This window comes from Ornithorhynchus anatinus, chromosome 9 (genome assembly GCF_004115215.2).
Source record: "Ornithorhynchus anatinus isolate Pmale09 chromosome 9, mOrnAna1.pri.v4, whole genome shotgun sequence".
Lineage (NCBI taxonomy): Eukaryota > Metazoa > Chordata > Mammalia > Monotremata > Ornithorhynchidae > Ornithorhynchus > Ornithorhynchus anatinus.
This window is the reverse complement of record NC_041736.1, coordinates 60,892,961-60,916,074: the sequence shown is the minus strand read 5'-3', so window position 1 is coordinate 60,916,074 and position 23,114 is coordinate 60,892,961. Positions and strand designations below refer to the sequence as shown.

Here is a 23,114-nt window from a genome sequence, read left to right as displayed (position 1 = left end):
GCAAACCGCCCATTGTCATTCCGAAGGAGCTGTGGCCAGAGCCTAAACGATGTCCACTGGCAAATCTGGGGTAATAATCCCTGATTTTCAGGTTTCTTGGCCTGCATTTACCCACCGGTCCATAATTGCTCTGAACCAAGGAAATACCTGTTAAGTGTTTTTCCAAGGAGCCAAGTCCTGAAAGCTGCTGTTGTTCCCAAAGGGAAGCAACCCCCCAAGCTGGGAGGGAAGGAGGGATGGGCAGAGGAAGGGAGAGAGGGTCATTTTTGAGTCATTCATCTTGTGGTGGGGGTGAGGCTGTGGGGTCTGGCAGGCCAGGGATCAGCTCAGGGCTGAGGAATTAATTGGGAGGACCCTGTATCTTATATCTTGCATCCCTGCAGGTACTGGTAGGGAAATCGTACCCCCCACCCAACCCCAGCCTTCCTATCCATTTACTCTAGTTTGTGTGGGACCAGAGCCTGGGACTTGGGATCTCTGCTGGACTGGTGTATGTGTATGAGAGAGAGAGAGAGAGACAGAGCGAGACACAGAGAGAGAGAGAGAGAGAGGGAGAGAGAGAGAGAGAGGGAGAGAGTGTGTGTGTGTGTGTGCGCGCCCGTGTGCATACCCAGACAACTTGCCACCGAGATGCAAATGGCCCAAAACTCTTTTTTGTTGTCCTAGGCAAAGCGTTTGGCTTCTCCCCTCCCGTTCTCCCTTCCTCTTCTCCCTCCCTCTCCCTTCCCTCATTTCCATCGCCATTCCTCCTTTTTATCCATGGTATTAGTTAAGCACTTACCATGTGCTAGGCAGTGTACTAAGCACTGGAGTAGATACAGAATAACCAGGTTGAACACAGTCCCTGTCCCACATAGGACGCATAGTCTTAGTCCCCATTTTACAGATGAGGGAACCGATGCACAGAGATTGGCCCAAAGTCACACAGCGGAAGAGTGGCAGAGCTGGGATTAGAAGCCAGATCCTCCAACTCTCAGACCCTTGTTCTTTCCACTAGGCCATGCTGTTTCTCCTTCCTTTCTCTCCCTTTCCCTCTCTTCCTCTTCCTTCCCCCTTCGCCTGCCCCCCCTCTTCTCCCTTGTCCTTTCTCTTCTCTCATCCACCTCTCCCTTTCCCCTCTCTCTTCTCCCCTCTCTTCTATTACCGTATCCCCTTAGTGGTTGCATCTGTTGGTGTGTGTGATGTGTGGCCCCTGGCTTGATACAATTACGCTCTCATCTCCCCTCCCCTCCCTTCTTCTACTTCCCTCCTTTTGCTCTCTTCTCCCCCGCCCTCTCCCCTGTCCTCCCCTCTCTTCCACTTCCCTCTTCTCTCTCCCCTCTGCCTTCCCCCTCCTCGTCTCCTGAGGATCACTGGCTCTCGGTCTCCCCACTATGTTCGGCCTCCGCTTGCCTGACTGTTTCCAAACGGACAGATGAGCACGGACGAATGAGTACATGCACGAACAGCAGGCCCCCCCGCCTTCCCCGACGACGATCTTTGGCTCCCCTAGCCGGCGGTATGGCTGTCAGAGACCTAGGCGCCGTCGGCGGGGGAGGGGGCCTCGGTGGGCTCTCGGGCTCCGCGGTGGCCACGCCGCCGGACGCACTAATGAGGAGCCCCCGCTGCTGGGCCGCTTTGTGACTTCTCTGGGTCACCGTCGGTTTGAAAACGCCAAACGCCATGAGGTCACCGGGCCGCGTCTCCAGCACTTCCTGGCCGCCCGGCCGGGCCTGCAGATGGCAATTTGTTCTTGTAACAGATCTGTCTCCGGGGCCGCCGTCGTCGCATTTGTATGGTTCTGGCGGCCCCTTTCTCTCTTGCAGGGGCCTGGCGGTGTGCGAGCTGGGGGGCGGCCTGACGTGCCTGGCCGGGCTCATGGTAGGTCTCTGCTCTGGCTCCGGCCCATTCAGCGGGCCGAACAAAAGGGGAAAACGCACCCCTGCCCCCCACCTCCAGGTCACAGAACGGCCAGGAGCCTCGGAGCAGCCTTCCGCGGCCTACATCCATTCTTGGGGGAGCCGGGGGCTGCCTTGACGAGCAGCTGACGCCTCTTTCCTCCGCCGAGTCAATAGCTCCTGTCGGGACATCCGGGGCCCTGGCCGGCCAGCAGGCCACCCTTGTTTCCCTCCCCTGCCCCCCCGCCCATCCTCCCTCTGCTCTTCCTTGCCATCCTAACTCCAATCTTCTCTCCCTCCTTTCTTCTCTCCCTTCCTCCCTGCAGTCCTCTCTCCTCCCTCCAGTCCTCCCTCCCATCCTCCCTCTGGTCTCCTCCCTCCTCTCTCCAGTCCTCTCTCCCATCCTCTCTCTGATCCTTTCCCTCTCTCTCTCCCATCCTCCTTCCCTCCCTCCAGTCCCCCCTCCCATCCATTCTCCCATCCTCCTCCCACTCCGGTCCCCCCCACCCCCCATCCGTTATCCCATCCTCCTCCCTCCCATCCTTCCTTCCCGAATCCTTCCCAGATTATAGTCCCATTTGCTAAGATACAGGCAGAGCCCGGCGAATCACAGTTGGAGTACCATGATATAGCCGCTAATGTTTTGCCTGCATTATTACCCCAACAAACATGATCCAGAGCTCGGGATAATTAGATTCTTTTGAATTAGATTGGCCATTCAGGAGCGTCACACACCATTCTCTGGGGGCTGAGTCATGTATTCAGGAGATATTATGTAGCGGCACAGTGCATTAGACAAGTTTTTATGTCTCTCCAAATAAAAGCATATTGTTACCCTGATTGGCATTTGACAAACCTGTCGCTCCCATACAATGTGCCGAGGTTACAGCCCCATGTGGGAGCATGTCAAAGCTCACAAAAAAATTACCCTCACAAAGCCATCTGCCTGCAATGCAAAGTTATATGAAGGGCATCAGGCAGTTAGACAGAAGCAGGCTGAAAGGCAGAGTGACAGCCTCAGATGATGGCTCTACTAGATAAACAGAAACCCACAAATGAAAACCTCGCAAATACCATCATCCCCTGTCACAATGCAATTACCGAACAGAATGATAGCAAGATAGAGGCTCCCGCAAATGGAATGATAAAAGTATTGACTGATTTGATTGAATGATTAAAATAATGCAGACATAAAATGAAAAAAGATTGAAGATTGTTACAGAGAAATAGGTGAGGAAGCATGATACTGAAGGGTTGTCACTCCCGTCTCCACTGCCACCCAGGCGCGAGTCGTTGCTCATTGTTGCCGGGAGTTTTGTGTGTGTGTGTGTGCGTGTGTGCGCGCGCATGCTTATGAGTGTGTGTGCGCGTGTGTGTGTGTGTGAACATTTGTGCTTTTTTTTCCAGGTGGCCATTTCGGCAGATGCCAGGGAAGTTCTGTTAACTGATGGGAATGAAAAGGCCATCCAAAGTATCCTTGTTCAGAGAGAGAAAACGGGGCAGATGGGCCCTCTCTTTTGCCCCCAAATGGGGTCGGTCGCTCCAGAGAAAGGAAGCTTGGGATGTGAAAGGGGAATGGGAGAGGGGGGCCCACTTCCACCATAAGCAATTGAAGAGCAAAGGAAGCGTGTGTAAAATTCACACTCCATTCCTTCTCCCTGCCAACACCAGTCCCCCAAGCCACACCTCCTTGAGAAGTTGGAGGTAGGGCCTGGCCCTGCTGGAGGAAGGGAGAGAGGGAGGAAGAGACAGGAGGAGGAAGGGAGAGAGGGAGGAAAAGAAAGGCAGAAGGAGGAAGGAGACGAAAGGAGGAAGGGAGAGAGGGAAGAAGGGAGGGAGAAGCAGAGGGAGGACCAGTGCCCAGAAAGCAGAACACTCAATAGTTAAACGTGTTCAATCATTCTTTTTTGTAACCTATCAATTGAATTCTTCGAGGAAATCTGCCGATGCAAGAAATAATTAGCTCCCTGAATATTTATATTGCTTTGGGTGACACTGGGAAAATTGCTCTCCCTGCTTTCTTCCAGGTATTAACCTTTACATTTTGGCCTGTATAATACGCTGTCATATTGCTACTGCTGTATTCTAATTACCTCCAAGTTATCTCCATCTCCCACTTGACGCAGCTATCGGGGCTGCATGATTTCCTTTTATTTCGGATTATAAAACCTATCTTTCTCTTTTCTCTAATGTGTGATTCCATTTCATGCCCCGTTCTATTAGATTATACTTTACTAATATGTACACAGAGTTCAGGAAAATTGAACTTTACTTTGACTAAGAAAGCAAGCATAATTTGCAAGCGTAGAAGGAATCTGGCCAGGGACTGCTAATAGCTGGCAGGAGCAGAGGGGAGAGGTGGATGTGAAGATGTCCAGGACTCTGGGGACATGGCCTCAGCTTTGTCCACCTTGTTTGGGGTCGGGGAGAGGATTCCTGCCCCCCGGGCCCACTTCACTGCGGCTTAATAATAATTTGTTAAGTGCTTACTATGTGCAGAGCACTGTTCTAAGTGCTGGGGTAAACAGGGTAATCAGGTTGTCCCACATGAGGCTCACAGTCTTAATCCCTATTTTACAGATGAGGTAACTGAGGCACAGAGAAGTGAAGTGACTTGCCCACAGTCACACAGCTGACAAGTGGCAGAGCCGGGATTTGAACCCATGACCTCTGATTCCCAAGCCCGGGCTTTTTTTACTGAGCCACGCTGCTTCTGCCTTTGGGGCCTCAGCCACAGCACTGGGGGGCTTGTCGGTCAGTCAATCGTATTTTATTCAGCACTTACTGTGTGCAAAGCACTGTACTAAGCTCTTGGGACACTACAGTATAACCACATAACAGACACATTCCCTGCCCACAAGATGCTTACAGTCTAGAGAGGGGAGACAGACATTAATATCAATAATAAAGTACAGATATGGACATAAGTACTGTGGGGCTGGGAGGTGCGATGAATTAAGGGAGCAAGTGAGGGTGACGCATAAGGGAGTGGGAGAAGAGGAAAGGAGGGCTTAGTCAGGGAGGGCCTCTTGGAGGAGATGTGCTTTCAGCAGGCTTTGAATGGGGGGAGAATAATTGGCTAGAGAGTAATAAGGCTAGAGGGGTGAACCAGGGTAGGTAAGGAAGCCATGCCGGCTGGGGGCTGGGGGAAGAGGAGAATGGCCGGGATGATGATGATGAGGATGGTATTTGTTAACCATTTATTATGAGTCAAGCACTGTTCTCAGCACTGGGGTAGATACAAGTTAATCAGATTGGACACAGTCCCTATCACACATGGGACACGTAGTCTTAATCCCCATTTACAGATGAGGTAACTGAGGCTCAGAGAAGTTAAGTGTCTTGCCCAAAGTCACAGCAGCAAAGTGGCGGAGTTGGAATTAGAACCTAGGATCCCAGGGAGGCCAGGAGCTAGCAGCCCCACAGAAGTGCTCAGGAGGAAGAGCAATCCGGGCCAACCCGGGCTTCTCTAGGGTAGCCGAGGTTTGGCAGAGGGGCTCCTTTGCTCGGTGTCCACAAACCATAGCTTTCTCCCCGGGAACCGACCCTCCTTTTCATTTTTCCCAAACATCCGGATGCGGGGTACTGGAAAGTCGCACCCCCTCCCCCCTCGCAGGACCTGGTATACCTCAGCTTTGCTCCTTTCTCAGGTTGCAGGAGGGCAGAATTAAAAAAAAATCCCAAAGACATATCTTTCCCCACCCCCACCATCCCCACTTCTGCACCCACATTTTGCATCCCCAGAAGGAGCAATTTGGTGGCCGGGCCATTCAGCTTGGGGTCAGAAGCTGCAGCTCTTAGCTGGATCGGCAGGGACTCATTTAACAGACCTCCTTGGGCCCTCGCCCCAAACTGTTAAAATCGCCCTCGCTCAGGAAATAACTGCAAATGTGCTTAAAAAAAAACACACCAAAAGACCTCAAAAAACCCACCCCACTCTGTGAGTGAGTTAAAGTACAAAGCGACCAAAGAGGGGGGTGGGATGGAACGGCCCCTCCATTAATAAGCCTTCCCGTCAGAGGGTCCATTTGGAAGATGCCACGCCAGTTCTGGAAATCATCGAGTGAACCTGAGACTTGGAGTTCCTTCAGCCGGCCTTTCAAAGCAATGATTGGGGCGCCCCCCTCCCAAGAAAATGGACGGAGAACGCCGGGTCCTCAGAAGCTCTCCATTCAGAGTGCCGTAAAGTGCAGGGCTCGACAATGCGCTTAATATAGCGGGGGGCCAAGTGCGGGAGGGAAGAAACTTCCCGCTGCAGAGGAAGCATGTCCTTTAAAAAGATCCCTTACGTTTTGCCCGGCATCAGGCCTGGTCGCCTGAAACTGACTTCTGCTCCAAGATGCTCAGCTACCCCCACCCCCTATTTGAGCTTTGTGATTTACCTTCTGGCCACTGCTGCATTGGCATTAAATTTTATCTTGTTTCTTCAGAAATGACTAACTCTTAATAACAAAAACAAAACAGCAACAATCCTCAAGTCCAGCTCCTCTTCCTTTTGTTTTTTTTTTTGTAATGGTATTCGTTAAGCACTTCCTATGTGTCAAGCACTGTACTAAGCGCTGGCATAGATACACGCTATCAGGTTGGACCCATTCCATGTCCCCCATTAGGCTCACAGTCTTATTCCCCATTTTACATATGAGGTAACAGAGGCACATAGAAGTTGTGACTTGCCCTTCTCTCCCTCTTCCTCCTCCTCTTCCTTTTTTTCTCCTCTTTCTCTTTTTTCTCCTCCTTCTCCTCCTCTTCCTCTTCCTCCTTCTCTTCCGCTTTACGGCTGTGATTGTTATCGAGTTTCTGCTTGGCCCCTTGCTGAGGAGAATTTGCTGGCATTTGTCACAAACTGTTTGGTTTGGAATGAAATTAATATGAATGAAATATTGTTTCCTTTCCTTGGGCCCCCTCTGAAGCAATCGGCAATGCCTAGAATTATACATTGTGAATGCAATTTAAAAATTACTATTTACGTCCTCTCTTTAAAAATTGAGGAAGCTTAAATTATACACCGGCAGTGCTTGAATATCCAGAAATTTGCCTTTTTCAAAAGTAAAAATGGTTGTTGCCCCTTCTCCCCCCCCAAGACTTCCCCCACACCCCTGAAAATCAGGAGACCCTGGCACTGGGCAAGGAGTATCCAGGCAGGCCTGCTAATTAGTCTTAATGGGCAAGACGGGAGCATTAGGAAACAAATGAATTCATCGGTGAAATGGAATTGAAAATCGACCCGGTAAAAGCAAGTTGCATCTGAGAATGTGCAAATCTGCCGTGAACGTTCCCCCCATGGCCACTAATGTTAGCGCTGCTTCAGCAGTGGCCACAGTGGGGGGAAGGAGTTCTCCACTCCTGAACTCTTAAGATGCCAAGGTTCCGATTCACCTTCCCTTTCATATCCCCCCAACCTCCTTTGATCACTGTCTTCTGGGAGCCAGAACATGGGTCAGGCTGTGGTGGGGAGGAGGGAGGTAGGGGTTCCAAAAACCTGCTCTAAAATGGTGGCATCCGTCAGGCGAGGCCTTGGGCTCAGCCTCCTGCTCTCTAAAAGGATTTGCTGTGGTCAGCCTGGGCTTCTCCCATCCATCCCTGGAAGCTCAGAGGTAGAGATGTTCAGGATATTGGAAACACTCCAGAGAAAGTCACTCTGACAGTTCGAGGGGTTTAGGGTTGAGCTCTAGGGGACTTGATTGAGGGGGCCTGGGTCGAGGGGGTCTGGCTGAAGCCCACAAGCTTTTCCATAAGAGCAGAGGCCATCCAACACCCCTGACAATCATTTATTGAGTGTTTACTTTGTGGCGAGCATGTACTAAGTGCTTGGGAGAGTACAGTTTAACAGAGTTGGTAGACATGTTCGCTGCCCACAGTGATCTCCCAAACTAGAGGGGGAGAGAGACATTAATATAAATGAATAAATTATAGATATGTGCATAAGTGCCGTGGGCTGAGGGAGGGGTGAATAAAGGGAGCAAATCAGAGTGATGCAGAAGGGAGTGGGAAAATAGGAAATAAGGGCTTAGTTTGGGGAGGGCCTCTTGGAGGAGATGTGCTTCAATAAGGTTTTGGAGGTTTATTTATTTGTTTTCTGTTTCATTGTACTTTTTAAGCATTTACTTTGTGTCAAATACTGTTCTAAGCACTGGGGTAGATACAAGTCAATTAAGTTAGACACTGTCCCTGTCCCTCATGGGGCTCACAGGCTTAAGTAGGAGAGAGAACTGGTATTGAATCTTCATTTCATAGTTGAGGAAACTGAGGCACAGAGAAATTAAGTGACTTGCCCAAGGTCACATAGCTAGCAATTGGCTGAGCAGTTGGCAGAGCTGGGATTAGAAACCACGTCCTCTGACTCCCAGGCCTGTGCTCTTTCCACTAGTTGATGAGGTGGGGAGAGTGATTGTCTGTATGAAGAGGGAGGGCATTCCAGGCCACAGGCAGGATGTGGGTGAGAGGCCGATGGCAAGATAGACAAGATCGAGGTACAGTGAGTAGGTTGGCATCAGAGGAGCGAAGTGTGAGGAATGGGTTGTTGTAATAGGAGAGCAGCACGATAAGGGAGGAGGGAGAGAGGTGATGTAGTGCTATAAAACCGATAGTAAGGAGTTTCTGTTTGACGGGGAGGTGGATGGGCAACCACCGGAGGTTCTTGAGGAATGGGGAAACATGGACTGAATGTTTTTGTAGGAAAATGATCTGGGCAGCAGAGTGGAGAGGAGTGGGGAGAGAGAGGAGGCAGGAAGGTCAGCATGGAGGCCTATACAGTAATCAAGGCGGGGTAGGATAAGTGCTTGGATTAACATAGGAGCAATTTGGTTAGAGAGGAAAGGGCAGATTTTAGCAATGTTGTGAAGGTTGAACTGACAGGATTTAGCGATAGATTTAATATGTTGGTTCAACGAGAGAGATGAGTCAAGGATAATGCCAAGGGTAAGGGCTTGTGAGAAAGGAAGAATGGTGGCGCTGACTACAGAGATGAGAAAATCATGTGAACATGTAAAGTTGAAAGTGCTGGTGGGTCATCCAAGTAGAGGTGTCGTGAAGGCAGGAGAAAATGGGAGACTTCAGAGAGGAAGAGAGACCAGTACTGTAACTGTAGATTTGGGAATCATCCACATAGAGATGGTAGTTGAAGCCAAGGGAGTGAATGAGGGGATGGGTGTAGATGGAGAATAGAAAGGGACCTAGAACTGAGCCTTGAAGTATTCCCACAGAGGATGAGAGGCAGAGGAGGAGCCCATTAAGACTCCTAAGACTAAGAATGAGCAGCTAGAGAACTAGGAGAACTAGAGGAGGACAGTTTCAGTGAAGCCAAGGTTGGATAATAGTTCCAGGAGAAGGGGATGGTTGACAGTGTCCAAGGCAACTGAGGGGTTGAGGAGGAATAGGATGGAGTAAAGGTCATTGGATTTGGCAAGAAGATCACTGGTGACCTTTAGGAAGGTGGTTTCTGTGGAACGAACGGGATGGAAGCCAGATAGGAGGGTGTCAAGGAGAGAATTGGTGGAGAGGAATTTGAGAGAGTATGTGTAGACAACTCGCTCGAGAAGTTTGGAGAGGAATGGTAGGAGGGAGATGTAACAATAACTAGAGAGAGCTGTGGGGAAAGGGAGGGTTTTTTTAGGAGAGGGAAGATATGGGCATGTTTGAAAACCGAAGAAGTCATTGAAGAGTGAACAGTTGAAGATGGCAGTCAGAGAGGGAAGAAGGGATGGGGCAAATGCTAGAATTATGCATTGCGGGTGCAATTTAAAAATGACTATTTACATCTCTTTAAAAAATTAAGGAAGCTTAAAGTATATGCCAGGAGTGCTTGAGTATTCAGAAATTTTCCTTTTTCAAGAGTAAAAATGGTTGTCGCCCCCTTTTCCCTACCTTAGTCCCTACCCAACTCTGAAAATCTGGAGGCCCTGGTGCTGGGCAAGGGCTAGCCAGGCAGGCCTGCTAATTACTTTTAAAGACTCTCTCCAGGGACCCAGCACAGACCATCCCAAACCCCTGATGTTCCTTTCTTCGTAAGTCACTTTATTTGGCCCTCAGAGAAAAAATATATGTAATGAGAGAAACATGTTTGGGGAATTAAAATGAATATGTAGTTAGAGTTTGAATGCAGCTTTTCAGTGCTAAACTAAGTCATTATCCAACATCCAGTAGAAATCAGATGACGATTACCCTCGTTCCCATGAGAGAATATGAGGAGGGCAGGCTTGAGATGTCAGTAAGAATCTCCAGGGGGCATCCTGAAACTGGGATCCATCGCTGTTAGATTTGGGAGAAGAACCTGAACTGGGATCCTGGTCTCTCTAAGCCCTCTGGACCCTGGCACTAACCCCAGCACCAGCTTTGACCCCACTCCCGACCATTTACCCAGAAGTCACTTAGGGGACCCTTGGCCTGACCCAGGCACCTGGAGCCATTTCAGAGGCCAAATTTGGCCTTTGTGGTTCTCGGCCTCCATCCACAGCGGGGCCAGAAAAGACCAGAAATGTTCAGAGTAGCAGAAGAATGGTCAATTAATCAATCATATTTATTGACCTCTTACTGTTTTCAGAGTACTATACTAAACTCTTGAGAGAGTACAATAAAACAATGTTCCCTGCTCAGCAGTCTAAAGGGGAAGATAGACATTAAAATAAGTTATAAATATTTACCCAAGTGCCGTGGGGCTGAGGATGGGGTGAATATCAAGAGCTAAGTGACTTGACCAAGGTCATAGAGCAGGTATGCGGTGAAGCCAGAATTAGAACCCAGGTCCTCTGATTCCAAGGCCCATGCTCTTTCCACTAGGTCATGCTGCTACTCAACATGGTTATCAGTGGAAATCTCCTCAGGAAATCAGCGAGGAAAGATAGGAGGTGGGGAGCTGATTGAGTGCTTTAAAGCAGATGGTAAGGAGTTTCTATTTGATGCCAATGTGAGCCAAGTCCCACGACAGCTCTCACCCAGATCCTCCCTGAAATCTGGGGAATTTTCCCCCCGGAGGGGATGGTGGGGGGGTGGGGATGGAGCAGGACAAAGGCACCCTTCCAGGGTGAGTCCAGGGAGAGTCCATGAAATCCAGAGGATTTCCTTCCTCAGTCCTCCCTCTTTGCTTCTCCCAGCTCCTTGCCTGTCTCCTCTTTTCCTCTTCCCTCTCTCCCTCCCTCCCCTGCTAAAATAAAGCTGCCCTCCATGCCCCCAGTCGTGTTCCATTTAAATAATAATAAAAAAGCCCCTGGGATATGAGGATGTCCAAGTCCCTTGCTTCAGCCAGATGCCCATGGCTCACTGTTTCTACACCACATAAAAGTGTTCGAGGGTAAGATAGATGTTTGCCACCAGTCATCAGTTGTTTTTCCATGTGGCTAATTTACCTGTACAGTGGCTATTCTGAGAGCAGCATTACCTCCACCCACAAAATATCCTGTCTTCCCTGCCAGATCGGCTTGACGATCAGTCGGGGTGGCCTGTGTTGTCTGGATAATAATAATAATTACGGTATTTATTAAGCACTTACTATGTGTCAGGCACTGTTCTAAGCACTGGTGTAGATACAGGATAATTAGGACACCGTCCCTGTCCCACACAGGGCTCAGTCTTAATCCCCATTTTACAGAAGAGGGAAATGAGGCCCAGAGAAGTTAAGCGATGTGCGTATGGTCACACAGCAGTCAAGTGGCGGAGGCAGGATTAGAACACATGACCTTCTGACTCCCAGGCTCATGCTCTGTCACGAGGTTGGATAATGTTTCCAGGAGAAGGGGGTGGTCGACAGTGTCCAAGGCAGCTGAGAGGTCGAGGAGGATTAGGGTGGATTTGGCAAGAAGGAGATCTAGAAGCAGGTCCTCTGTCTCTCGGGCCCGTGCACCATGCTGCTTTGTGCTGCGATGGACCCTATGCCTGGGTGCACTGCGGAGCTCAGACTGTGGTTCCCATGGAGACAGAATGAGGGTCCCAGCCCCCCACAGAAACACATAGCCTTCTACCTTGCTCCCCCAAACCCTTACCGTTTGTTACCCTACACTTCTTTCCAGCAGGTGACTCCCTCTCCCAAGGAAGCAGCATGGCCTAATGAAAAGAACACGGGCTGGGAGTCAGAAGACATGGGTTCTAATTCCAGCTCTACCACTTGTCTGCTGTGTGACCTTGGGCAAGTCACTGTTCTTCTCTGTGTCTCAGGTCCCGCATTTGTAAAATGAGGATTAAATCCTACTGAGACTGAACTCCATGTGGGACAATGATTGTGTGCAACTTAATTATTTTGTACTACATCAGCATTTAGTACAGTGCTTGGTACATAGTAAGCACTGAAGAAGTACCATTCAAAACCAAAAAAGGCTGGTGGTGGGTGGGGAGGGAAGAGAGTCACAGGCCAGGTCCCACAGCCCCCGGAGATCAAGGACAGGAGTGGCAGGAGCGAAGGGACCACAAAGACCCACTGGGCTGGGCATTGGTCAGGGATTCCGTCTCCTGCAGGGCTCCAATCCAGGGCTCCGTCGCCAGCAGAGGTGGAGTCCTGAGAACACCAGACTGCCAGGAAAGTAAGCTCTCCCCGCACCCATCTGTGACCTCCATCCCTCTGGCGGTCCTTAACCCGGGCCTCCCAGATGTGACCGACATCATCGCCAGGAACCAAAGAATGGGAGTCATCAAAACCCGTGCCGTCTCCAGTCGGTAAGTGTTCGGCTGTGCCCACGTCATCAGCACCCGCACCCCCAGAGCAGGGTATCCACAACCCGGATGGGGGCAGACCTGGGGATTGCCCCAGGTTAGAATGGTGAGACAGGAGAGAGACAGTCAGACCTGGGGTCCTGGCCAGGGACACTGGTAGTGCTGTTTTTCTGGGTTGGAGGCCATCGGCACTACCGGAATGATGCAGGCCTTCATCGTGCACTTTGGGGAGCACGCTGTCGGAGAGCAGACTAGGAGCACGCGGTCATGGGGAACTCTCAGAGGGAATGCTGTCGGTTGCTCTTGGGGAGGACACTTTCATGGAGCACGCTGTCAGAGAGCGTGCTATGGGAGATCTAGTGACATCCTTCCCACCATGTGCATCTGTCAGGATGCGGAGCAGTAGGGTCAGGGAAACAGTCATGCACATTTGGTGTTTTGGCCACAGCAGAGCATAAGGAAATGATCGAGCTGGGCAGAGCCTTGGCGTAGAGATGGGTCCTTACGGTGATGGCTTCCCACTCGCCCTTCCTGGATTTGGAAAGGGGTCTTGGGTTTGTGGCCAAAAGGTCCCTGTAAGGGTGGGGTCTTCCAGGCCCCTGAGCCAAGGGTGAGCTTCAGGAGCCCTCCTGGGTGAAGAAGAAGGCTGGAGTGTGGGCCGCCCTTGAGGCTGAAGAGCCAAAGAGAGACTGGCCAGTGGGCCCTCAGGGCAAGGCGCCCTATGGGCCACAGAGCACTGGTTTCTTTAGTGGAGGATGAAGCCGTCTTTGTCACGGTTTCCAACCTGGTCTTTTAGTTATCAATCAAAAGCACATTTTCCACATCGTCCTCATTTACATTTATCTAATGCTTACGGTCATTGGTGATCATTTGAGTGTGTTTCAGCATATGGAATCAGTGAATAATAGATTCCCACTTCATGCTGGGAAGAAAGATTGTGTTTTTACAAGACATAATGTTGTTTACTGGGTGTTAATAATCACTAATTAATAAACATATCTAGGCTTCTAGAATGTTGCATTTTGAGGGATAAAAATGTCAAGTGTTTAACTTATTGAGTGCAATAGCATTCTCTGCCTTCTCTGCATAAAATAATTCAATTACATGAAGACGGGAAACATCCGAAGGTGCTGTGGGTAGGGTTTTCATTTTGTTTGCTTGTTTTCAGCCCTGACTGGTGGCCCATCCATGACCCTGCCATATTCCCCAGGCCCATGACTTGTCCGTGGCCCTGCCGAAACCCCAACCCGGCGGCTTGTCTGTGACCCTGCCATAATCCAGGCTGGTAGCCCATCTGTGGCCCTGCTGTAAAGCCAGGCTGTTGCCCTGCCCATAGTTTTACCATATCCCCATGCTCATGGCCCAGTCTGGGCCCCATAACCCCAGGCAAGTGGCCCATCCTTGTCCTGACAGGACTGATCTAGTGCTTACTCCAGGCCAAACACTATGCTGAGCGCTGGGGTGATAAAGGATATTCAGATCAGGCACCGTCCCTGTCCCACACAGGGGTCACAATTTAAGAGGAAGGGAGAGCCAGTATCTTATACCTATTTTACAGGTGGGAAAACTGAGGCCCCGAGACATTAGGTGACTCAACCAAGGCCACCCAGCAGGCCAGTAACAGAGCCAGAACTAGAGCCCAGCCCCAGGATCTTTCTACGAGGCTACAATGCCTTCCTCTAGCTGATCTAATCGAGGGCTTGAATAATAGTAATAAGGGCATCTGTTAAGTGCTTACTGTGTGCAAGTCACTGTACTAAGAACTGGGGTGGATACAAGCAAATCGAGTTGGACACAGTCCTTCTCCTTTGTGGGGCTCCTAGTCTTAATCCCCATTTTACAGATGAGGTAACTGAGAAGTGAAGTGACTTGCCCAAGGCCACACAGCAGATAAGTGGCGGAGTGGGATTAAAACCATGACCTTCTGACTCCCAGGCCCATGCTCTAACCTCTATGCTTGAAGCAGGAAGTTAACAGCAAATTGGGGCTAGTGGCTCCCTTGAGGGGTAGGGAGGGAGGAGGAGAAGAGGGTTCTGGGCTAGGAGTTTAGGAAAGAAAGTCCAGGCAACCCAGTGGTGGCAGGCTCTCTCAGCACTTGCTGCTCCTCTTGGGGGTCAGGGAGGCTCAGCCCCTCAAGCCCAGCAGCTGTGAGGATGTAGCAGGGAGGTGACATTCATATGGTCCCTCCCCTGCAGACTGTAAGCTCACTGTGGGCAGGGAATGTTACTGTTTATTATTGTATTGTACTCTCACAATTGCTTAGTACAGTGCTGAATATGCAGTGGGTGCTCAATGAGTAAGATTAAATGAATAAATATGGTCCCTGTATTGCATCAGGTTCCGGAGCATCTAACGAAACAAGCCTCTCCTGAAACCAGCACACAGACAGCTCCTTCACTTCCCCTTGTCCTGGCCAGATAGGGCGGGAGCCGGCAAGCAAGGAGAGGTCACCAGAACCTCTTCTTGCCCAGCTGAGGTCAGTCAGTCAATAGTATTTATTGAGTGCTTAGTGTATGCTGAGCACTGTACTAAGTCCTTGGGGGACTACAGTAGAACACTTAAGAAAACACATTCCCTGCCCAAGCACTTCTCCTCAGGATCTCTCTTAGCTGGGGCTTGGGCCACATCCATCTTTTCCCAGGAAACATGTTTGAACCATGGAGACTTGGACAGCCTGGGAACAGTCCACTTCCCGTCTGTTGCCAACAACCTGGGCGCAGCTCGAGAGTGACACCTCTCTCCGGTTCCTTCTCTTCTCATCTTCCAGCTGCAGCTGAGAGCCCCATATGCGGGTGGGACCCCCCCCCCCCCCAGCCCCTCCAGGAGTCACCTGTTCAGGGGTTGCATGGATATTTACTTCGGAGGGGACCATTCTATCCCACACCATTTCCAGCTTCCAGAGAAAAAGGTCCACTCACGGCATCCCTGAGGAGCCAAGCTCCCTCAGAGGATGCCATTTTGGCAGGCAATTTGTCTATTCCTGGTCAGAGCACGGTGGTCCCCAAGGCCTCAGCTTCCGCCTCCCTGTCTTCGGCCACTTCCCCTAAGGCAGACTGACTGCCACTTGCTGGGAGCCCCGCTCTACAGCAGGCCCCCCGATTCAGCATCAGGGGTCAGACAACTGTCAGGTCATCCTGTAATCCGGAGTTCGGCTAATATTGGGAGGGCCTGGCCAGATGGCATTTGGGGTACCCAAATTTGCCCCCAGCCCCGGCTGGGCCCCACCCAAGATGCCTCTTGGGCAAGGGATCTTTGCCCCTGTGAAAATTTGGCCCCAGTCGAACACTTCCAGGGACCATCCGACCCTACTTGGGGGTCCCCAAAGAACCTTCAAAGAGCCTTGTTTTGGAGTTGCACCAGGTGGCAAGAAGGAGAGTCACACCTAGCTCACCATGCCTGCTCACAATTAACCTGGAGCAGGGAGAAGCCAATGCTCATCTCACCGCGCCTGCTGTCTGCTGACCCCGGAGCAGGGGACCAGCACCCAGCAAAGGTCCTCGACCCAGATGGGCAGCTTGGTGCCTCCTGTGGGCAAAGCGCTGTCCTGGGCACTGCTGTTTGGAGAGCTCTGTACTGGGCACCTGTTGTGGGCAGAGCACTGCACTGAGCTAATCAAATAGGGAAGATAAGAGGACGATAATTATTCCATAATGCTGAGTGGGAAATAAGGCTCTTGTGTTGTGCTTTCCAAATGCTTAGTACAGTGCACTGCACCACTGGGTACTCAAGAAATAATAATAATAATAATGTTGGTATTTGTTAAGCACTTACTATGTGCCGAGCACTGTTCTAAGCGCTGGGGTAGACATAGGGGAATCAGGTTGTCCCACGTGGGGCTCACAGTCTTAATCCCCATTTTACAAATGAGGGAACTGAGGCACAGAGAAGTTAAGTGACTCGCCCACAGTCACACAGCCGACAAGTGGCAGAGCTGGGATTCGAACTCATGAGCCCTGACTCCAAAGCCTGTGCTCTTTCCACTGAGCCACGCTGCTTCTCCAGAGGTTAGAGGTCAGAGGTAATGGATTCTAATCCCGCCTCCTCCGCTTGTCTGCTGTGTGACCTTGGGCAAGTCACTTAACTTCTCTGTGCCTCAGTTCCCTCATCTCTATAATGGGGATTGAGACTGTGAGCCCCACGTGGGACAACCTGATCACCTTGTATCCCTTGAAGCAGCGTGGCGCAGTGGAAAGAGCACGGGCTTTGGAGTCAGGGCTCATGAGTTCGAATCCCAGCTCTGCCACTTGTCAGCTGTGTGACTGTGGGCAAGTCACTTCACTTCTCTGTGCCTCAGTTCCCTCATCTGTAAAATGGGGATTAAGACTGTGAGCCCCACGTGGGACAACCTCATTCCCCTGTGTCTACCCCAGCGCTTAGAACAGTGCTCGGCACATAGTAAGCGCTTAACAAATACCAACATCATTATTATTATTATTATTCCCCAGTGCTTAGAACAGTGCTGGGCACATAGTAAGCGCTTAACAAATACTATAATTATTAAATACCATTAGTCCTTGCTGTGTTGTTGCTTTTGCTACTATTCAGGTGTGTCTTTGTTTGGAGCTGAGTTTCTGAGGAAATAGAGTAACAGAGTCTGACTTTGGCCTTCTGGGCCCGAGCAGGTATGTCCACCACAACTTCAAGGGGCTAAGCCAACTGAGGACTCTCACCTCTCCCAAGACCCTGGCAAGCGTCCAGTGTGAGGCTGCACACCCGTAGGAGAGTCCGTGTTGGTGGAGGTGTGCACGTGCAGGAGTGCATGAGTACAGGGAAGCCTGCAGGTGCCGATGCATATTTGGGCAGACTTTTCGCCCAGTGGAGGTGACGGGTCTCTAAGGCCCCGAGGTGGGGGTGCTGTCGATGAAGGAGAAGGAGGCTGAGTGGGGAGGGACCAGGGGAGATCGCCGGACTTATTCTGTCACCGTTAGGCTTTGGAGGGAGTCAAAGAGTAGCGCTTCTCCAGGAGCAGGAAGGTTGATCAGCCCTCGGCTCGGGTAGCAAGGGCTACAATGATTACTCGTAAAGCACAGCACGTTATTGGCAGCGGCTGACTGAGAGGGTTGATTTAGGGACCGTAGGCCTCCCGAGACAGAAATGGTCTTAGCGCTCCGGTGCCCATCCTCAGGTCTCCGTTCCGAGCTGATACCGGTCATTCCTGGGCACCAGAGCAGCTCACCCCCGAGTGGCTGGATGAACCTTCCATGAGGCCCTGGGGCCGTGGGGCAGCAGGGGCAGCTGGGAGCATGAGAGCTAGGTTCTAAACTTGTGTCTTCCTCCTCCTCTTCGTCCAAGGAGCTGTGGTCTAAGGGCCCAAGAGAGCAGGCAGCATGAGTCCCCTCCTCAGGGTTTGAGGGCTTTGGGGTTAGGACCTCACTGTAACCCTTGGGCGGGGCATTGGGAGTTTGGCCACTGGTGACCATAGTTTGGCAGGAGAAGGAGACAAAATTGTCAAGTTCAAAGGCAGGGATGGTGTCTACTTACTCTTTTGGACAATCCCAAGCACTTAGTACAGTGATCTGCACATTGTCAGCACTCAGTAAAAGTCATTTATTGGTTGATTGATAAGTTGTAATCTCCCAGAGGGCAGGGATCATGTCCACTGACTGTATTGGACTCTCCAAAGCACTCAGTGAAAGTGCTCAATAAATACCATGGATTAATTTTTTTTAAGCTACTTGCTAAGCACTTACTGTGCATCCGTCACTATTCTAAGTGCTGGGATAAATACAGTTCAGTCAGGTCGGACATAGTGTCTATCCCACAAGGGGCTCACAGTTCTACTTAGGAGGGAGAATAGGTATTGCATCCCCATTTTATGGTTGAGGAAACTGAGGCACAGAGAAGTTAAGCTACTTGCTAAACAGTTACTATGCATCCATCACTATTCTATGTGCTGGGATAAATACAATTCAGTCAGGTCGGACATAGTGTCTATCCCACAAGGGGCTCACAGTTCTACTTAGTAGGGAGAACAGATATTGCATCCTCATTTTATGGTTGAGGAAACTGAGGCACAGAGAAGTTAAGTAACTTGCCCACAGTTACACAGCAGGCATGTGGCAAAGCCAGGATTAGAGTCAGGTCCTCTGACATCCAGACCTGTGTTCTTTCCACTGGGCCACTTGATGGGGGGCCCTGATAAGCCACCCGAGTGCAGAATCTTTACACCTAAATGGAGGGTGAGATCTTCCTCTTCGGGACCAAAGCATGCCACGGCAGTGTGGGAGAAGGGGGCGGAGGGGAATTGGAAGGCACAGTGGGCCCAAGCTTCAGTGCTCTCTGAACAATCCCTATATCGCAGACTTTTGTGGGAATTCCGGGCACCGTGAAAAACAATGGGAATGGCTTGAGAAAAAAAACCAAAGATGAAAAAATGTAAGTAATTTTTTTAATCTTTCTCCCTCCAGCGTTTTGCGATGGGATAATGAGACAGATGTCTCTCAACTGGAAGGACATTTTGACATTGTTATGTGTGCTGACTGGTAAGTACATAAAAATCACCAAACTCCCGGGCGCCCAAACCGCTTCGCCCGAGTAATTGGGCTGGGCTGTTGGCTGCTTGCTAAGCAGAGTCAACAAATGAAGCACAAAGCCAGCTTAACCCCAACAAATTAATATTCATCTCCCCCCCGTGACAGTTAGGAGGTAGGCTCCTCTCACGCAGTAACTTCCAGCACATTATTTCCCAAAGATTGATTCTGCGGAGTGTTTCCATTTTCTGGAATTGCTTGTGTTTCATGCTTGACGTATCAGTAAATGGACAACTTAGGCAAATTGCAAGTAATTATGGCCCAGGGAGGACGAGAGCCTGGAGAAAGGGAGTTGATCAACACAAACAGCTCAATTAGCTTACTTCTTAGGAAAGATCTGACTATTGATATAAGGGGGGCGGGGGGGAATGGCTATTTTTTTTTTGCTCCCAAAGCATCTTGGGAAAAGAGAGATTTCTGAGAGAGATATTCAGCCATTTCATTTTCATCCAACTGGTCGGAGGGCGATATTGTCAGGTGTGCAGCCAAAGGAACTCTGACTCCCTAGAAAAATGAAATAATAACCCGAATCAAGAGAATTTCTTGACGAGATCCCCGTTGAATTCCGACTTTTCTTCAGTTTGCTCTTGGGCCTCTCTCCTGGGTCACTCTAGAGACTGGGCGCTAGTGGAAATTCACTCTGGAGAGGAAAATGTAAGAATCGTCCTCCGGCTTACTGAACTTATCTGTTCTCTTCCCGCCCGCCTAAACTGTTCTGTGGCTGCATGAAGAGATTGGGAATACCGGCAAGCAGAGAATGGTCTGGCAGTTATGTGCTTTACCCCCAAAGCCTATTTTTGAGATTCTTCAGGCTCTCCTCATCTCCAGCTGGGAGGTTCTAGACTGTGAACTCTTTGTGGGCAGGGAATGTGTCTGTTTATTGTTATATTGTACTCTCCCAAGTGCTTAGTACTGTGTTTTGCACACACTAAGTGCTCAATAAATATGATTGATTGAATGAAAGCTAGGGAGCAGGAGGTGGCCCCTCACCAATGAACAGATGTGGGCAGGGGGACTGGCACCTAGAGAGGCCAAACCCACAGGGCTGCCCATGGTGGGGAAGACCCCCCAGAGGAGGGCAGGCCCCAGAAAGGACTTCCCAGGTTAAAGATAACCATTTCCCTTCAGCAGAAACTGCCCTTGGTTTTCCCCAAACCTTTCCCATTCCTCCTTGTGGAAATGGCAGCCCTTTTCTGGGAAGATATTCCTTAATGGTCTGAGGTGACCTCCCCGCCTCCCATCCTACCCACCCCCCCACCCCCCAACAACCCTGATCCCAATGCCCTTTGTCCTTATTTGTTTTCCCTGATTCCCATTGGATTCCCCTGATTCCCACAGGATTCCCAGAGGAGTCTTTCTATAGCACATCTTTGTTCCCCAAAGGACAGGCCCAGGTTTGCTGCTAATCGCCAGGAATGTGTCTCCAAGGTGCATCAGCTGATTACAATAAGGAGCTAAGCGACACCAGATGATTTCAGCAAGTAATTTAGGAAATGCTTCTCTCCCTTCTGAAAAGCTCAGCCTGCCCCCACTCCTGCCACCACCGCAGCCGCGGGTTTCATTGTCCAGATGAAGTTAATGCCGGGCCGGATTAGATCAGATTAAGCAGGAAAGTCCGAGCTGGGGGCCAGTGGGCCGGGCTGGGGGGCCAGAGGCCTTCTGGGAGGCTTAGGCCAGGTCTGCATATGGATATGCTGCCCAGATTATGGGGTGAAGCGAGGTCCTCGCCAGAGTCTTTGAGTTAAATTTGTCTCTTACACAAATATCAGAGCCGACCACTGCCGTTTTCCCAATGCCCATGCCATGCCTGTCCCCTCGGCGGCCTGGCCGGAGAGTGGGGCCAAGGGGGCTGTTTGGGAGCTGGGTTCTCATCCGCATTCTTGATGCGTGTATCCCTGATTGCGTGGTCCTGTGCACACATCTCTGAGTGTGTATGGGACCGTGTGTTTCTGACTCATGTCTCTGATCACCTGCCTCAGAGCACATGTGAGATTAGCATGTTTTTACCAGGTGACATTACGCCTATGTGGGGCAGACCTGCTCCCAACACTAAGAGCCAGTTCAGTTTGGGGCCTTCCGCTCTGGGCATCGTTTGGAATAGAGAATTTCTACTCATCCCTGGACTTTAGGTTCTTGGGGGCATATTCCAACCTAGATTGGCAGCTTCCTGAACGGATGGGACCTAGGGTCTAGGATCCTTCTGGGGACTGTTTCTCTCAAGGAACACAGAAATGGGAGCCGCTTTGGGCCCAGGCTGGAGATGGGATTATTTCTCCCCTGATAACCAGGTTCACCTGTCCATACCACGGCTTCAGAAGGATGGGAGCGCAGTACAGACACAGGCCCAGTAGGAAGGGGGCAGTTTGACAGTCACCTGCACAGAAAGGGGTTTTTTGGTTTTCTGATTTCTTGGTGTGTGGTATTTGTTAAGCGCTTATGATATGCCACAGACACTGTACCAAGTGCTGGAGAAGATACAAGCTACAGTTTGGACACAGTCCATGACCTACGTGGGGCTCAAAGTCTTAAACCCCATTTCACAGATGAGATAACTGAGGCCCAGAGAAGGCAAATGACTTGTCCGTGGTCCCCTAGCAGGCAAGTAGCAGAGCCAAGATTAGAACCCTGGCCCTTCTGACTCCCAGTCCAGTGCTCTATCCACTAGACCATGCTGCTTCTCAGTAGTTTCTTGTTGGGCAGCAGGGGCATTTCTGAGAGGGGTGGGGCTATGGCCTGGAAGTGGAAGGGAGAGAGAGAGAGAGGCGGTGTTGGGTGGCAGGCAGCAGGCAGTACATGGCAGGGGGTGGTTAACAGGGAGCAGGCAGTGGGTGGCGCGCAGCAGGCGGTGGGGGATGGGACCCACCCCCTTCCTCCCACTGTCTCTTCTTCCCACCCTCTCTACCTCCTTTCCACTCTATTTCCCCATCTCCCTCCCTCCTTCTCTTTTCTCTCCTTCATTCTCTCCCTCCCTCTCTCCTTTCCTTCTACCCTTATTCCCTTCCTCTCTTGCCCATTCCATCTTTGCCTTCTTCCTCTCCACATGCACACACCCACACCCTTCCTCCCACATATACATGGTAGGTGACCATAGACCAGGAGATTGTGTTGCATTTGGGAGCCAGCCAAGGAAGTCCATCCCAGCTTGGCTGTCCAGACGCAGCTCCGGGGAACTCTCCACCAGTGCTATTCTCCAGGAGGAGTGAAGACAGAGAGGGCAATCCAAGAGAAATTTGGTCAGAGGCCTAGGATCCTGCGCAGACCATTCCCCCCACAGCGAAAGGGATATGGATCCACCACCCCTTAGCCCCGTGGCCAGCTGATTGCTCCAACGGCCCAGTCCAGCCTGGCCCGGTGGGGTGCCCGCTCTCCGGTTCCCTTGGTGACCCCATCACGCCCACCCCCACATCCCAGAGTCCAGGTTCGTCCCTCTCTGTCATTCATCACCCCTCACCATTGACCCCCGGCCCAATCAAAGCGGGAAATTGGGGTCTCGGTCTCCCTCCTCACAGAAGGCCGTGCCGATATGCGTAAGTAGCCGTGTGCTTCTCTGCATTAGTGTCATTTGAGCCGAAAACCCATTTTAATCTGGATTCTGTTCTCCTCTCTCCACGTCAGCCTGTTTCGGGACCAGAGTCGGGCTCCCCTTGCTGATGCAATAAAGAGATTACTGCAGCCCGGGGTAAGTGTGCTGTGCTCCTCGCTTCTGCTGACCGCCGGCTTCCAAATAATTAGTGTGAGCAGAAGGACGGGGAGCCACTAATGGAATGGCAGGATTAATGTCATGTAATACTTTAATTCTTATTATGTCCAACTTCAATCGAGACTTCTAATCTATCAGATTCCTTCCTAATCATAAACTCGGAAACTTCTTCCACTTGGCCTTCTGATAAGGAACACAGGGGGGAGTAAAATAAATGAAACCGCTTCAAAGATAGGGGAGATTATTCCTATCAAAGCGTTTCTCGAGTATTTTCCTTTGATAACAATGTCTCCATGTGAAAGGAAAAACGCCCTATTGGACGTCTGCAGGCCGGCTTCTGTCCTCCGTAATCCCTCCGCCGCTAACCTT

The 23,114-nt window shown here is 50.7% G+C and overlaps 1 protein-coding gene across 1 annotated transcript in view; it reads left to right on the top strand.

Moving 5' to 3' along the window:
• The window catches only part of CAMKMT (calmodulin-lysine N-methyltransferase), a 215,968-nt gene that overhangs the window by 177,800 nt on the left and 15,054 nt on the right, over positions 1-23,114 (top strand). Inside the window, exons 5-9 of the mRNA XM_029072444.2 lie at positions 1,806-1,860; positions 3,285-3,348; positions 12,452-12,518; positions 18,923-18,997; positions 22,661-22,724. Of these exons, the coding sequence (XP_028928277.1) occupies positions 1,806-1,860; positions 3,285-3,348; positions 12,452-12,518; positions 18,923-18,997; positions 22,661-22,724 (325 nt within the window). The remainder of the gene's footprint in view (positions 1-1,805; positions 1,861-3,284; positions 3,349-12,451; positions 12,519-18,922; positions 18,998-22,660; positions 22,725-23,114) is intronic.